At 41.6% G+C, this 15,570-nt stretch overlaps 1 protein-coding gene across 1 annotated transcript; it reads right to left on the reverse strand.

The window, feature by feature from the left end:
* Positions 1–5,606: 5,606 nt before the first annotated feature.
* On the reverse strand, positions 5,607–14,800 carry heyl (hes related family bHLH transcription factor with YRPW motif like). Its single transcript, XM_052136367.1, has 5 exons — positions 14,210–14,800; positions 12,424–12,490; positions 10,437–10,520; positions 10,244–10,325; positions 5,607–9,771 (listed from the first exon to the last, which is right to left on the reverse strand). The coding sequence occupies exons 1-5, from the start codon at positions 14,287–14,289 to the stop codon at positions 9,161–9,163; spliced, it is 924 nt and encodes a 307-aa protein (XP_051992327.1). The 5' UTR covers positions 14,290–14,800; the 3' UTR covers positions 5,607–9,160.
* Positions 14,801–15,570: the final 770 nt, after the last annotated feature.

Consider the following 15,570-nt stretch of genomic DNA (forward strand, 5'->3'; position numbering starts at 1 on the left):
GAGGCCTGGTACATTCCCCACCACCTGGCGTGCCACAATGATAATCCAAGATTGGTTTTAAATTGCTCATTTAAGTATCAAGGTCTGTCTCTAAATGACCAGCTCCAACAAGGGCCTGCACTTGGCCCATCATTGTTGGGTGTCATCTTGAGATTCCGACAATACCACGTGGTAGTAAGTTTGGACATTCGTGGAATGTTCCATCAGGCCCGCCTGTTGCTCGAGGACAGACCTCTTCTCCACTTCATTTGGCAAGATTTGCACTGTAAGAACTGTCCAGGCACCTATGAATGGCAAGTCTTACTGTTTGGTAGAACCAGCAGCCCATGTTGTGCAATTTTTGCTTTGCAATTGCATGCTTGCAATAACCTAAAGATTTACCCAGGTGCTCTGCAAACAGTGCAGCACAGTTTTTATGTGGACAATTATCTGGCAAGCTTTCCAGCTACGTCTGATGCCAAGCTAACAGTTGATCAACTGTGCAGTCTGTTAGCGGAGGGTGGATTTGACCTCAGACAATGGGATAGCAACCAGCTATCAGTGATATCACATCTATCCAGTGAATTAAGATCCTTGGCTGTGTAAAATGGCAAGCAAAACTGCTAAAAATATATAGATTTGTCCCTTGAAGGTCTCGTTGTTCTGTCTTTTCTGAGCACTGAAGTAAAGCAATTATTGTTAATAATTTGCACTTTACAAATTCATCCCAAAATAAATTTTATCTGACTCAAATTTTATATTAATCTGACTCCAATTTTAAGTTGACCTCTAATTTAGATTAAAGCTCTAAATACTTTCTGATCATTGTTTTATTTTAATCATTTACGTTATTGATTACTCGGAATCCTCTTCTATTCATTTACCTTTTGATCAGTTTCTAATGAGATTCAAACTGATAGTCTTTAAGTTGCTTCCTCCTACATTAAAGCTTCAGTTATGATAGAAATGATTCTTAAAATGGGATTCTCCTGCTCGGTTCCTCCAGAGCGGCTTCTCCTATTTTAAAGACCCAGTATTGATATAAATGATTTCAGAGGAATACAGAATGAATCAAAAAGCAACAATTTATTTTCCAGGTAGGATTTAAAACACAAGTTAAAGAAACTAGTCAAAGAACATACCTGGCAGTTGAGAAAACTACATGTAATTGCAAAGCATGGGAAATCTGAATGCAGATTCCAATTATTACAGTTACACACATTGAGGTGTGGGATCATCTGACTACAGAGAACCCTGAGCTCTGGGCCAGCCTTCCTTAAATATCCAGACAGAATACACATTGTTTACCAAATGGTATTATCCTTTGAGAATTTGTGGGTGAATTGGTTCTTGGCTTCCTGGTGTTAAACCTTCAAGGAGGGGGATAGACCTCCAGAGTTATTCAGTATTTGGCAAAGACCTTATAACTTTGTTGTCATTAAGTTTTATAAACCTGGGGCCAAAACACTATACCAGACGCACCGAGACATTTTAAATGATACCAAACATATTACACTAGTTACATTATTTGTATACATCAGATATGGTATTTTGTTACATACAGATCTTAGGTGAGTTTGAGGTGATTCTGGGCTGAAAGGGAATGGATGTGGAGGAGAGGGGAGAGAATGGGACAGATGTGGAAGGGCAACAATGAGGTGTGAATTTGCAGTCTTCGCTCAGTGGGGTGTGGTGCCTCAGGAAGAGTTGCTAATTGTCAGAAAGTTCATTTGTTGATTTTCTCAAAGATCATACATTTGCTCTTTGCCTTTGAATGCAAACACATTGGCACCCCGCCTTACAGCTGCAGAACAAACTCTTGGGCAGAACAGGGCTGATCCAATGGAGCCAACTTTGGGTCTCAGGTGGAATTGTGCTGCTGATACACTAGGATACCACAATTATCCCATTGAGCATGCTGCTAACAATGAGAACAGCCTATCAAGAACCAGCTTGACAATATAAATAATAGTTTAATATAAAACTCAACCAAAAACACACACACAATTGTCAGACAGCTGTCCGTAAATCTCTCTCTCATCACACTGCTGTCTTCGGTCAGCCCTTATACCTCTCGATGGCTAATTAGCCAGATTAGAGGCCGGGTGTGCGGAATCATGACCCGGCCCCGCCCTCCACCATGCCACATTCCTCATCACATGGGTTTTCAGGCCACATGTGGAAGTGGTGCGGTGGTAGATCCTACCTGCTGAGAGGGAGGAGTTGCTACAAACACAGCAGAAGGTGCTGCCCAAGGGAGACGCGGGTCCGCCATACCGTGGGAAATACACACAGGGTGATTAATCAGTGAAGGCCAACCCTGTGGAGCACCTATTCCAGTACAGAGTAATAATTACCAGTAGTGGGTCTGGTCGGGAAATTCGCGGACCAGAGGGCTGGGGAGGAAGGACATCCAGGGAGCGTGAGTTTAGTGAGTTTTAGCATGTGATCACCTCAGTGGAGGGGAAGGGTGCTATGTGAAAGCAGAACACTTGGTCAGACATTCTGTATTCCCGAGTTCTAAGTGCTCAGACCTGAGAGAATGCGGGACAGACCGACTCAACACTGAGATTGTAAAATCTCGTAAAGGTATTGGGTGTTGGCCAGCCCGGTGCTCCGCAGATGTCTACTATGGAGGTGCCGTTGGCCAGTACCCACGAGGATGCCACACTTCTCATCAAGTGTGCTCGAACCCGCAAGGGGCCGGGCATGGCCTGGGTGTGATAGGCCAAATCGATGGCATCAACGACCCAGTGGGCTAGCCTCTGTTTGGAGACAGCATTGCCTTTCCGCTGTCCACCAAAGCAGACAAAGAGCTGCTCAGGCTGGGTCTTCCTCCTCCCGCTGCAGCACTTGCAGGTTCACTACCTTGTCCCTGAAGGTGGTCGTAGGAACCTTGGGCACGTAGCCCAGTCGAGGTCTTAGGATGACATGGGCATCTGCCGGTCTGAACTCCAGGCAAGTGTCGCTGACAGAGAACCCAAACCCTCTTGATGGAAGTGCTCCTCTTCAAGGAGAGGGCTCTGAGCTTAACTGATTCTAGCAGCTCGAAGGAGGGTCTCTGGAGACCTGAAAGGACCACAGAGAGATCTCATGAGGGGAACAGACATGGCCTGGGAGGGTTCAGCCTCTGGGCACCTCTAAGGAACCTGATGATTAGGTTGTGCTTCCCTAAGGAGGGAACAGCCTCCCCTGCAGCCTCTCCTGCAGAAACGAGAGCACTGACCCAACCTCGCATCTCTGTGGGTCTTCAGATCGGGAAGAACACCAATTAGCGCCACTTCAGGGGATAAATTTGCCTGGTAGAGGGAGCTCTAGCTTGGTTGAGACGTGGAGGTTCCAGAGGTCTGGGCGCAGATGCCAGAGGGTGCCCCATCCCTGAGAAAGAAGGTACTTCCTCAGAGGAATTCGCCAGGTATGGGCTGTCGCGAGGAGTGTGAGATCTGAGAACCAAGTCTGCGTGGGCCAATAGGGGGCCACTAGAGTGACTTGTTCCTCCTCCACCCTGACCTTGCTAACTGTGTAAGTAGGCTCACTGGGGGAAATGCATACTTGTGCAGCCCAGCTGTGTGCCAATGCGTCTATCCCGAGGGGAGCCTCTGCTAGAGAGTACCAGAGTGGGCAGTGGGAGGTCTCTTAGGAAGCAAAGAGGTCTACCTGTGCTTTGCCGAACCGCTCCCTGGTGGACTTGCAGGAGGGCCATGGCATGCAGGGTGGAGGCGGCCTGTTCAGTGGCACTGTAGGCTTTGGTGGTCAGTGATGACGTCATCACCAGGCGATCCTGCCAGGTGGCGGTGTTTTCTGGACACAGGTGGATCGCAACAGCTTTGTCCACCTGGGGGACCTCTGAGTACCCGTGGGCCGCCCCGCTGTCAAGGGTAGTGAGAGCAGAAGATCAAGGAGGTCGGTTGCGGGCAGTGAATGGTGCCCTCCACAACCATGTCAGCTTACCGTGCACCTTTGGGGAAGAAAAGAGGGGGGCGTGGCTGTGAGCGGCATCCGGACCTGAGGAATCAATATTCTAGCTGTGAGGGCTGCGGGGAGGATGGAGGATTCCAGTCCAACCCCACTCTCACGGTGGCCCGGGCAAGCATGTCAGCCATCTGGGGGTCGGCCTCAGACTGGGCGGGCCGACCCGAAGGTGACAGCCCAGTTGAGTCTTCCGCGTCAGAAGCCGGGAAGCTCTCCGATGCAGCGGCGAATTCATCATCCAGCTCAGCGGGTCTGAGGGAGTAATCAGACTGGCCATGAGGCGAGCCACTCTCACCTAGAGCCTGGACAGAAGTCAACAAGTGTGCCAGGGCGTGGGTGGTTCGTGGGCATCTACCCGGCGAAACCGAGCCCGCTGCCATCCCCAAATCCCTCCACCGCCAACCAGGTCATCCTCAATCCTGTGGGAAGAAGGAGCTATGCGGGGGGCGGCTGGAGTGGCGTTCCTTTTTAGGAAGGAAACCCATGACTGCAACGTTGACATGGTTAAGTTCTCGCAGTGAGAACAAGAACCATCCACAAGCGCCACCTCAGTGTGATCACGGCCCAGACACACAAGGCAGCGTCTATGACCATCAGGAGCAGAGAGATATCAACTGCCTCACAGAGGCACTGGTTAACAAACAGACACAGTGGGCCGTGCCCAAAAAGAAGGTGGCACTTCCTGGACCTCATCTGAGCTGAAAAGCTCCTTATGTGCAGGTCAAGCGTTCCTTATGGTTGGGCAGCAATGAAGAGGGGTCGTACATGCACGAACCACTCCAAACCTGCGTTGAATGCTCAGAATGCTTCTCTGAGTCACCACAACATTACTTTCACTCTCCTCACAAACAATCAAGACAAAATATCTGTTTTTGTTGGACTCTGTGCCAACTGCTTGTCAAACTACCTCCATGCAGTTGCTTGAGGCAAAAAAAAACTTGGGCAAATTTCCAGCATTAACCAGCCTGGTTATTCTGAGTGACTGCCTCCCAAGGGCAGGCGGCACTTAATCCACAGAGGACACAGTTCAGCCATTGTATCAGCATGGTACACTGCGATTCTATGCTCAGAGTACAGATTCTCCTCCCAAAGAAGAGATAGAGAATGCAAAGGCAGACAAAGAACACAAAGGCTTCTACAGCTGCTATTTTCTGATCACCAAAAAGAGTAATGTATTGTGGCCCATTGTGGACTTGAAATTTACATTTACACATTTGGCAGACACTTTTATCCAAAGCGACTTACAGTGCAATTATTACAGGGACAATGCCCCCGGAGCAACCTGGAGTTAAGTGCCTTGCTCAAGGGCACAATGGTGGTGGCCATGGGGTTCGAACCAACAACCTTCTGATTAACAGCCCTGTGCTTTAGCCACTACACCACCACCACTCTGAATCGGAAACTCATGAATCTCCATTCAAGATGGTAACTCAGAAAAAAATCCTGTCTTTTGTCTGCTCTTTGGACTGGTTTTTAACAGTTGATTTAAAAGATGCATACTTTCATGTGCAGATTGACCCTTTTATAGGCCATTCTTGAGATTCGCCATTGACCTTTTGTCACACAATATGAGGTAAATTGTCACAATGGAACCTGTCATTAAACCAGAGACATAGATTTCATGTAAATAAAATCTATGCCTCCCTTGTCGATAAACAACCTATTTAAGGCTTTTGAGAAAATAAAACAGTTATAATTATAAAGAACAAAATAATTAATGAAACACCAAAATTATCAAGCCATTGTTTTGGTCAACAAATATTGTAATTGAAAAATCATTACATTTAAGCACATGTGACAACCAGCCCCTATGAATATGTGAAAACCTGCCCTGACCTGACATTTATGGAAAATGCCCTTGCCCTGAGAATATAGTTAAATATGTCTGTTAAAATCTTCCTTCATTACAAGTTGACCCTTGCCTGAATATATGTAAGAGTGGTTTAGTTTTGTTCACTAGTTTACCCAATGTCTATTACAAAAATACTGTATGATGATATTGAAATATTAGTTTAGAGAATAGAATTCACAAAATTATTCTAACTTAAGAGGGTTTGAAACAACATGCAAAATCCCTTCTAGAGAAAACACATTTTTGTATCTAGCTACTGGGATATAGCCCTTGTGACAACTTCACTGTGTGAAAACTAGCCCCAATCTTCAAATGTAAAATCTTTACAGAATTCTTAATTTCCTGTTCCTGTGTTTGGGTTAATCCTTTCTCCCGCATATTCCTTCTTTTTCTTTTCATTGGCCCCTCCCCGTGGGAAAGCTGGCCTCCTGTGATTGTGGTGGCCCATACTGGAAGCTGTAGTTATAGCACTGAATCTGCTGGTGCCAAAACAAAGAAAAACTACACACACACACACACACACATAATTCTAAACATTTACTAACATAAACATGCACCACACTCACATGCGAGACTATCTACACTTTATCGCACACATCCAGCATGCCACTCGCATGGGAATCTGCCACATGCTTCCTCGTTGCGCCATAACCCTCACAGACGCAGAGTCCCACCACAGTCTTCAACAAGCATACACACATTCCATGCCCCTTTTAAAGTATAAACTGAGGAAAACACACAACCAAACAAATAACAACTCAAGAACCAAACACAGTCTTGCATGCCTTCAAAACCATCACTTCCAAATAACATCTCCATAGCCTAACACTTTGATGTTTTGATTTGTTTTGTTGTTATTGCTCTTTTGTTGGTAGAACACAGCATTATTCAGTTTTCATGGTCAACAACGCCAATCCTTTTTTGAGACTGTCTTATTAATGATGCATACTGTATCTCCCATTGTGTTGTCTGAAAGGTGCCACTGTGTTCCAAGGGTGTCCTCAAGTAAGACATAGAGGGTAGGGTATTTAGACTTGGTTAATTCATGCGTTTAACTTTTTATTTACTGGATAGCTATCTGAACATGAAATGACCCAGGGTAAATGATACTTTCGGGAAAGGAGACATATTAATGCTGTGGTTAGAGATGCATACAATACATGTTTAGGCCAAGTGTAAATGCATCTGGTTGTTTAGGACACAAATGTAAACTCCTCCAAAACAGAAGTTTACATCAGTATACTGAAGTTTTGGAGCCCCACAATCCACACTTGAGCATTGCCTTTTGTACCATAATTGCCAAAGCAACTTTAGCAATTTTAGCCACCTCCTATTTTTTGTTGTCATAAACCACATCAAGTACAGCAAGATTTACCGGCCCGATATTAGCGTCATTGTGGTAGTAAACTGTCATATTTGCATATAGTGCAGGAATATAGATTGGATTTATATTTTTGGAGAGATGCATATATATGACCAGGTGTAAATGGAATGTGCATGCCCACAATCAAGACACATGAAGTGACTAAGTGTAAACTGGCTAATAATTGGCCCTTGTTTTGGTGAGTGTAACTGCACAATTCTATCTCTTGTTGTTGTACAGTACCTGTATGTATCATTACATACACATTCATTTCAGTAATGTAAAAGTGTGACGATATGTGCTTAGATATCTAGTTTATTTCCTGTGTGTGTTTAGAAGAGTGAGGATTAGTGAAGTTCCACTCTAATTACAGCCTGTAGTTGGAGGGTGGTTGGGATAGGGAATGAGAGAGCACCCAGTGCGCCTGGTTTCCTCTTGCTGTTGCAGGAATAGGGCCAATAGCCACCATGTTTTCACTGAGTGGCTGCCTAACCGCAGTGTTCCCGTCACCCCCTCTGGAGACAGCTAAAGAAAACATGCTCTCTAAATGGCACCTTGCTCTATGGCACCCAGTGGAGTCTTTCAGATGAAAAGCCATTTGTGTACTATGGGATCTCTCAGCTTTTAATTTCTCACATAGTTTTTTTTTCTTTTTTCAGTAAAATAACTCAGCTGGTGTTGGGTACAGAATACACACATACACACAAAAACAAAACAGACAATTGCTTTTCTATTGATTTTGTGAACCAGGAAAAGAGAGATGTTAAATGCTCACAAAATAATGTGTATGACTCAGATTGTGCTCAAGTGGTGACATCTACTGCAGGCCTGATATACATGCACAAATTAGTGAGCACTGTCACATAAAAGCATCACAATATAGCTCAGGAGGAACAAAGTTTTGATAAGGCACATTTCTCTTTATGTAATCTTCTCAAGAATTTTCATGTGAAATGTATGATCTATTATGTTTGTCACGTATGTATATATGCATAAATGATCAGAGTTCCAGTATTAGGACTTAATATCCTAAATTCAAAGCACTGAATGCTTTGAGCAGTTCCTTAAAGCTGAAGTGAGTTTAGTTTTTCGATGTTAAAATATTTTCTCCTATGCCAGTTTAATATGGAGATGACTGTTAACTGATTTCCCGAAAAGTGAAAATACTGTGGCATCCCAATCATCCAGACACAGCGACATTGGCTCATCCAATGGCATGAGTGTTGGGGTGGGGCTAACTTTTTGATAAAATAGTTTTTTGCATTTCTGTTTAGTGATGGTAGTGATACAGAAATTACACTGCAAAAAGTATTTTTGTCTTGTTTTCCAGTAAAATGATCTACAAATTGTATCTTTCTTAACACGTGATTTATTTACTTCACAAGCAAACATCCTTAAGATTTTAAGTCTTGTTTTGAGACAAATCTAACCGAATCTAGTAAGATAAATGCTTAAAACGAGAACAAACTGTTTGCCAATGGGGTAAGAAAACTAAACTTAATTCAGAGGAAAAACATGTTTCTTTTTTCTTTGTCTAAAATTTGCTTAATTTTGTCAGATTTCTCTTACAATTTCTCTTTTTTCTTTTTGCTTTACTAGCAAATAAATCACGTTTTGAGAATGTTTAGATAATTTTATAGGAAAACAAGACACAATTACTTGAAAATCATTTTTTGCAGTGTACACACTTCAAATTTAATCTCATCTGGTCTCTCTTGGAGTCTACATTGCATGTATTTTTTTCAAAGGTTGACATTAACCTATGGTTCTGCAGATAATATTATTCCTGCCTGGTTTAAAGTTTTTTTTCTGTCTTGAATGCCATTGGAGAACTGTGGAAAGAACTGAATAAACAATGTAATTTAAAGTTTACAACACAGCATGTTTTTCCTAATGCTTACATTAATGATCATTGGTAATAGTCATGTGTGGGTCCAAATAATATATTTTTCCTTATGGTCTGTGATAACTCCAAGTTGTTCCATAAAGATTCATCAGAATGCCCCTATTTCTGTGCCCCATGCCTTTGCGGGCTTACTGGAGTTACCCAAACCCCTGCGAGATGAGACTGGAGAACCCAGAGGGGCAAAGGGTCTGAAGGAAACCTGGGAAGGGCCAGTGGAAAAGGAGGAGGTAGAGCAAGATGATGAGGGTGGTGTAACAGACTGGAGAGGTGATGGGATTGTGGGTCCATTTGGTAAATGCTGTTGAAGTCTATGAGGATGGCTGGGGATAGAGGGCGATCGACGCACAGAGGTCAGAGCTGGACTCAATATCGCCCCCTGGTTGCTCAGTGAAGGGTAGCCCAGAAGGGTGCCGGTGGAATGGGGGGCCAGATCCTGGTGAGAAGTGGGGGGAAAGGGGGCAGAGGAGGCTGGAGGTAAGGATGGCCAGGGCCAGGGAGGGAAAGACAGAGCAGCGGGGCTCTGGAGGAGAGGGTCCAACTCACTGGCGCAGTGGCTGAGGTGGGACACGAGGCGGGCGCCGATGGGGTCTGAGGATGCAACCCCCTCCAGAGAGCTGAGGTATCTCACCACCTCTCCCAAACACTCCCGGAACCCCAACATCCTATAATCCACCGCCAGGGCACGAGCATCAAGGTAGACTGGGAGAAAGAGATCCAATCAAACATTTACAATTGTGTTTGATATAAGCAATTTGAACAAGAAACTCTATAGAGACAGGGGCACAACTATCCCTTAATGAGGGTGCCGTAGCATCTTAAGTCAGTAAGCAACCAACCAGAACACCATGTTCTGGGTGGTTGCTTCCTGACCTAAGTCAAAATAGCCCATCTCCAAGATACTATGATATTCTAGACCCTAGATATGGCTCAGGCCCCTACTTTAATGTGTGGGATTTTCTGCTCATTTTTAGATGAAAATCACAAGTAATAATTCCTCTCCTGAAAAGGTGCATGATTTGAGGTATTATATCTTAACAAACACTGTGGAAGGAGTTACACACTTACAGTAAGTTGTAGTTTAGTTATTATCGCTACTATAAATAATTTTGCATCATCCCTGTATTACATACTGTAAAGAAAGTCTTGTTGCTAGAAAAAAAGAAGATCTTACCTTTGCCACCCATGGCATGCAACAGTTTCAGATGATCCACTGTCATTTGAAGAATCTCAGCCTTTTCCAGTTTAGACGAGCCCTGGCCAGAAAGGGAAAAAGAACAGGTTTAGACCTTGTCAACTGAACTTTGTCAGCTGTTTTGAGAATAAGATTCTAACTGAACCTGTGGCATTCAGTGTAATTGTCTTGCCTGTTTCTCGAAGGCACTCGGAACGAGCCTCCTCAGCTCTGACAGACTGTGGTTGATTCTGTCCCTGCGTCTCTTCTCAATTATCTGCGGAATCCAGAGGAATAAATTCAAAGAAAGAACAAGATTTGAAATGGAAAGCATTCGCTAAATGGATTATTTCTGTGGGCGAGGCCTAGTCACAGAATTCTTAAAATCAGATTTTGGAAGAAAAAAAACAAGACAAATAGGAACACAAATGAAAGTCAGACAAGAGGACTTAGCCTTCTAAAAACTTATGTTGCTATAGAGAGTCATATTGCAGTTTTAAGAAAATAGAATAAGAATAAGAAAACAGTGGAGACTCCTGTCTTGCAAATGGGTCCATCCAGAACCTTTCCCACAATTTTAGATAAACATTCAAAATTTAGACACACATGACTGAATTTCCAGTATTTTTCTCATGATCTTAAAAACCTTTCAATCTAAAGACTTATGCTTAAAAGTGCTATAAGTGATTTTAGCGTTCTGAATCTTTCACATGACTGAGCCGTTGAATTAGCCACGCCCCCTCATTCCAAAACCCTGCCCTCCAAAGATAATTTTGAGACCAAAACAGAGCAAAAGAGCAGCATTGTTTGTTCCTGTGGCTGTCAAATTCAACAGATGCACAATAGCACCCTCAAACTGACAAATATTATGAATCACAGACTTTATGACCCGCTTCAAATACAACACTGATAACGAGCAAAATGATTGACAGGTGAAAATTGTCAATGTCAGAGGTCTGCGGACACATTTTTGTTTGCTGTTTACAAAGTCTACAGCTGTCACAGAGACTGGTGAGATATCTCAGGACACTTATTTCATTAATATCTTTAAGGGAATAGGAAAAGTTTTTGCATACTTTTCCACGTAAAAATAGATTTAAATGATAAATGATTTAAATTTGTATTATAGACAAATGTAAAGTGTGCCTATGTATAAGTTTCATAACGAAACCAAAATTCGAATTACAGTAAGATTAAAATAAGATACATTTTTTTATTTAATATTAATTTATTGAATTAGTGCAGGAAACATAGCCAACAATTGTCCTGCATAGATGGGAAATCCTTACTGGTAAGACTTAAAAAAGAAAGAAAGAAAGAAACAAAATAAGAGTAATATACGGTGTCAAAAGTTTCCCATGTGAATCATGACTGTAGAATAGTAAAATATGGGGGGGGGGGTAATAATTTGTATTTATTTATTTATTTTGGTGATTACATAATTCCTATAATTCCATTTATTTTATTTGATAGTTTTGATGGCTTTAAAGGAAAGTCAGGTTCAATAAAATGTAAGCTTAATCAACAGCATTTGTGGCATAATGTTGACTACAACAAAAAAATATTTTGACTTGTCCCTTCTTTTCTTTAAAAAAGAAAAACAAAAATATAGGTTACAGTGAGGCATTTGCAATGGAAGTTTATGGTGCCAATTTGTAAATGTTTAAATAATAACTTTTTCAATAGCATAGCCCCAAGACTGTAAACAATGTGTGTTGACATGACATTAGTGTGATAAAATTGCTTACTAAAAGTTAAAAAGTGTGTGTAAAGTTATAGCCAATTTTACAAAATTTATATTGCCTTGATGACATAAGGCCATAAACCACGTAAGTAAACGGTGATTTAAACAATGTTACAGCTCAAATAATACATGATTTTTAACAGAACAATTAATATTAGTGCTTTTATAAAATCATTAGCTTAACATTTCTGCTTCTAAACTCAACAAAAAAAAAAGGCCCTATTCACTTCCATTGTAACTTGTACTGAACCCGGTAAATTCCTTTAAATACAATAATTCTAAACTGTGGAAAACGCTAATGATAAAGAAATAGTTGGTGTGTACAAACATTTGACTAAATTTGTATATTAATTATATGCTATATCTGTTTTTTTTTACAAGCAGCAGGGAAACTATTAAAGAACGGAAAATAAGAGCATGATTGACGTTAACTTACCCCTCTTCTCTTTTTCCGAGCCAGGATCTGTGAGGCACTGCCTGGAGACATGGACCCAGTGACAGGGCTGAAAGAGAGAGAGAGCATGGAAGGGGACAGATTAAAGCTTTGATGTCAATGCATATTGTTGTCATTACTTTACTTAATACAATGCAGAAACACAGTTGCACATCATCAAACCCAATCTAATTTGTCTTGGGGAACAGCTAGACACGAGAGCGCCGGGTTAATCAGAAAACAAGATTTTTTGATTTAACGTGTTTCTGGACATTATTGTCAGATGCCTGATATGTTAGGATTTGTGAATACAAAAAATATATATATATATATTTTAAAGCTCAGAAGACTCGATAATTACATGTCTGCAGGCCACGCTGAAAAAGTGGGGTTCACATGCACTTTGAGTGCATTAATACTTAGTATTATCCTTCAATATGGATCTGGTTTGCATGGGTACTCTCTGCACACTGACAGGAGAATGGCATTCCTTTTATTCTGACTTACACGCACAACTAATATTTTTATATTGCATCCATTTAGCACTGAGAAACCTAAGCCGAAAACATTGATTTTGGTCAGAGGAAAACAATCTAGTCCAAAACGTAAAGTAGTTTAAGGAATAAAACAGACATTCTGATATTGTATAAAGTTTTGTGTCCTGGTTAAGAGGCAATAAGCTAAGAAATGGTTGGTCATTCTAGGGTGCAATTGAAAGGGAACAATAACGAATGCATGAGTCCCCAGTCTGCTCTTGATTTGTGTCACAGCTTTACTGGAAAAATCCAAAAGACTCAAAATGAAACCAGACAGAAGGATAAAAGCAAACAGAGCTTTATGCAAAACAACTACTCATCATTGCAACAGTAATGGGAATGGGAAGACACGCCTCTCAAAACAAGTCAGATAAGATCAGTATGGGCCTCCATCAGCATCCCTGCCTGAAAGTGGCCCTATGTGTGATTTTGGCACATGTGTCCGCTCTCATAAACTCCTGTGTCATGACAATGTCCAAAAGCAGGATGAGTGTATGAATGACAGCACTCTGGTGTACTGGTATGTACTATATTGCGCAAATGTTGACGTATACGCCAAAATTAAACTCTCACAATTAAACCAGAAATATAGATTGCATTTCAGCTTATAGGGGACCACAAATATTATTTACAATATTGGTTGTAATATTAACAATTTGATGGTTTCCCACCAGGATCTGTAAGCATATATAAAACTAAACCTCTGCTAAATGCTATGACGACAAAGAAATAGAAATAATAATAATAAAAATAAAAAAAAATAGAAAACTGTTTATCCTTGCAAATGTAAAAAACTGGAATTACAATATGTACCATTATTTTTACATGTAATACCTCGATTTGTTAATATTAGACATGCAATTATTATTTTTCTAAGCCAGCACAGTGCATCATAAATCCTGAAGGCCCCTGTATAGAGGACGTATTGCTCTTAAGAAGCACATAGTTTCTTTGACCATGCAGTAGATTTTGCATTGTTTGCATTGACAAGCAACATTTGAGCTTCAACAAAATTTTGAGTAAATGCAAGCTGCATATTGGCTCTTCATTAGCATACAATTTTGTTTGTTGCATGAAGCATAAAATGTGGCTTCAGTCTTTAAGAGTTTTAATGCTGCACTCCTCCACACTTTACTTTGAAATAATGTCAAGCATAGCAAGTGGCAGTCACCTTTTACTCAATGCCCATGTCATACATTTAAGAGAGAGAGTTCAGAGGACATTAATTCTTAGTGTGCACACAAAGACCTCACCAGTAGCTGTCCTCCTGTCCGACATCGATCAATTCATCTGTGTCTGAGTGTGGGGAACTGTAATCGTGAGGTCTCTTCATCGCAGCAGGGTCCTCCTTTATCCTTGCAATGGACTGACGAATCAATAAAGTGAGATTGAGCGATGGAGACGTGTTGTCCTGTTGAGATGATCTTAGATGATGGATTTCTCCTCCACCCTTCAAATGCAACTGTAAGGAAACCAGGCACCTTCTAATGCAAGAACGCCCCTCCCTTTCCCTTTCTTTTTCTCCTTTCTTTTTTCTCTTTTCTGTCTCTTCTATTTCTCCTTCTCTCTTCAGACCACAATAAAAATATATTGCTTGGGAGTCTTTATTAGAACTCTCTTGTTTCTGCTGTTATGTGTACCTGTGTTTGACATTGCCAGACCCCCTTGAATTCAAACCGGAGAGAGACAGTCCTTAGATACTCTGACAATGTACAATATCACTTTTCCAGCTTTTCCTGGCCCTTTCCACCTATTCTGTCCAATCACCCTGGTTACAATTGTCCTCTTCAGCCACACAAGTGTGTACACTAAAGTCCGTCTCTCTGGCAAAGTTGCCAGCTTTGGCTCCCTCTTCCTTTACCCTCCCATATCCCTCCCTACTTTTAACCTCCCATCCCCTCATCAACCCTCCCTTCTCTCTCATCTCTGTCATTTCTCTCCTTTCAATTAGCCTCTTCTCTTCACTGTCTCATCTTGCTCTATCTTTACCCCCCTCTGTTTCTCTTTCTCTCTGTCTCCTCTTTGCCAGTCTTTTTAATTAGTCTCTCTTTCCCAAACAATAGGAAGAGAGCTGTGGGAATACTGCCTTGAATTTGGACCCACACACACATACAGTAAACTGAAACATACTCAGTCTGTGGACATGAGAATGTGATGATGGCCTCCTTTAGTCAGGTAATTGTGAGCTATTGTGTCTAGGTAGTGATCACTCACTTCAGGTCTGCAAATCGGCTGGGGTGGTTGTAAATGACTCCTTGAGTGCCCTGGCAGTTATTCATGTTGTTAAGAGCAGGGACATAATCATATACATTAAACTCAAAAAGTATTTGTACATTTAAGCCACACTGAAAAATGTATGAATATCACTGCAGTAGATAACAAAATATCAAACCAAGTGACTGTATTTTAAGGAAAGAGTGCACAAGTAAATTTTTCAAGCAAAACTTTTAACAAAAACAAATAGATTTTAAATGATGGAACAATACATAAACTGTTTAAAATTAAGACAAAAAGCATTTGAAAATGTTTTGGTTGTCAAAATTAGTGGAATGTGTCCATATTTAATGTGAGGAACTACACCTCTGGTTACTCTGCTAGGACATCTATGTGAACT

The sequence above is a fragment of the Xyrauchen texanus genome, chromosome 10 (genome assembly GCF_025860055.1).
Source record: "Xyrauchen texanus isolate HMW12.3.18 chromosome 10, RBS_HiC_50CHRs, whole genome shotgun sequence".
Classification (NCBI taxonomy): Eukaryota; Metazoa; Chordata; class Actinopteri; order Cypriniformes; family Catostomidae; genus Xyrauchen; species Xyrauchen texanus.

What these genes read in the sequence shown, in the direction of transcription:
- heyl (XM_052136367.1), bottom strand. Translation starts at nt 14,289, where the DNA reads ATGAAGAGACCTCACGATTACAGTTCCCCACACTCAGACACAGATGAA. An exon ending in GGACAGGAGGACAGCTACTG is followed by an intron (nt 12,491 to 14,209) that starts GTGAGGTCTTTG and finishes TCTCTCTTTCAG; the next exon opens with CCCTGTCACTGGGTCCATGT. An exon ending in GCATGCCATGGGTGGCAAAG is followed by an intron (nt 9,772 to 10,243) that starts GTAAGATCTTCT and finishes TCTTTCTCCCAG; the next exon opens with TCTACCTTGATGCTCGTGCC.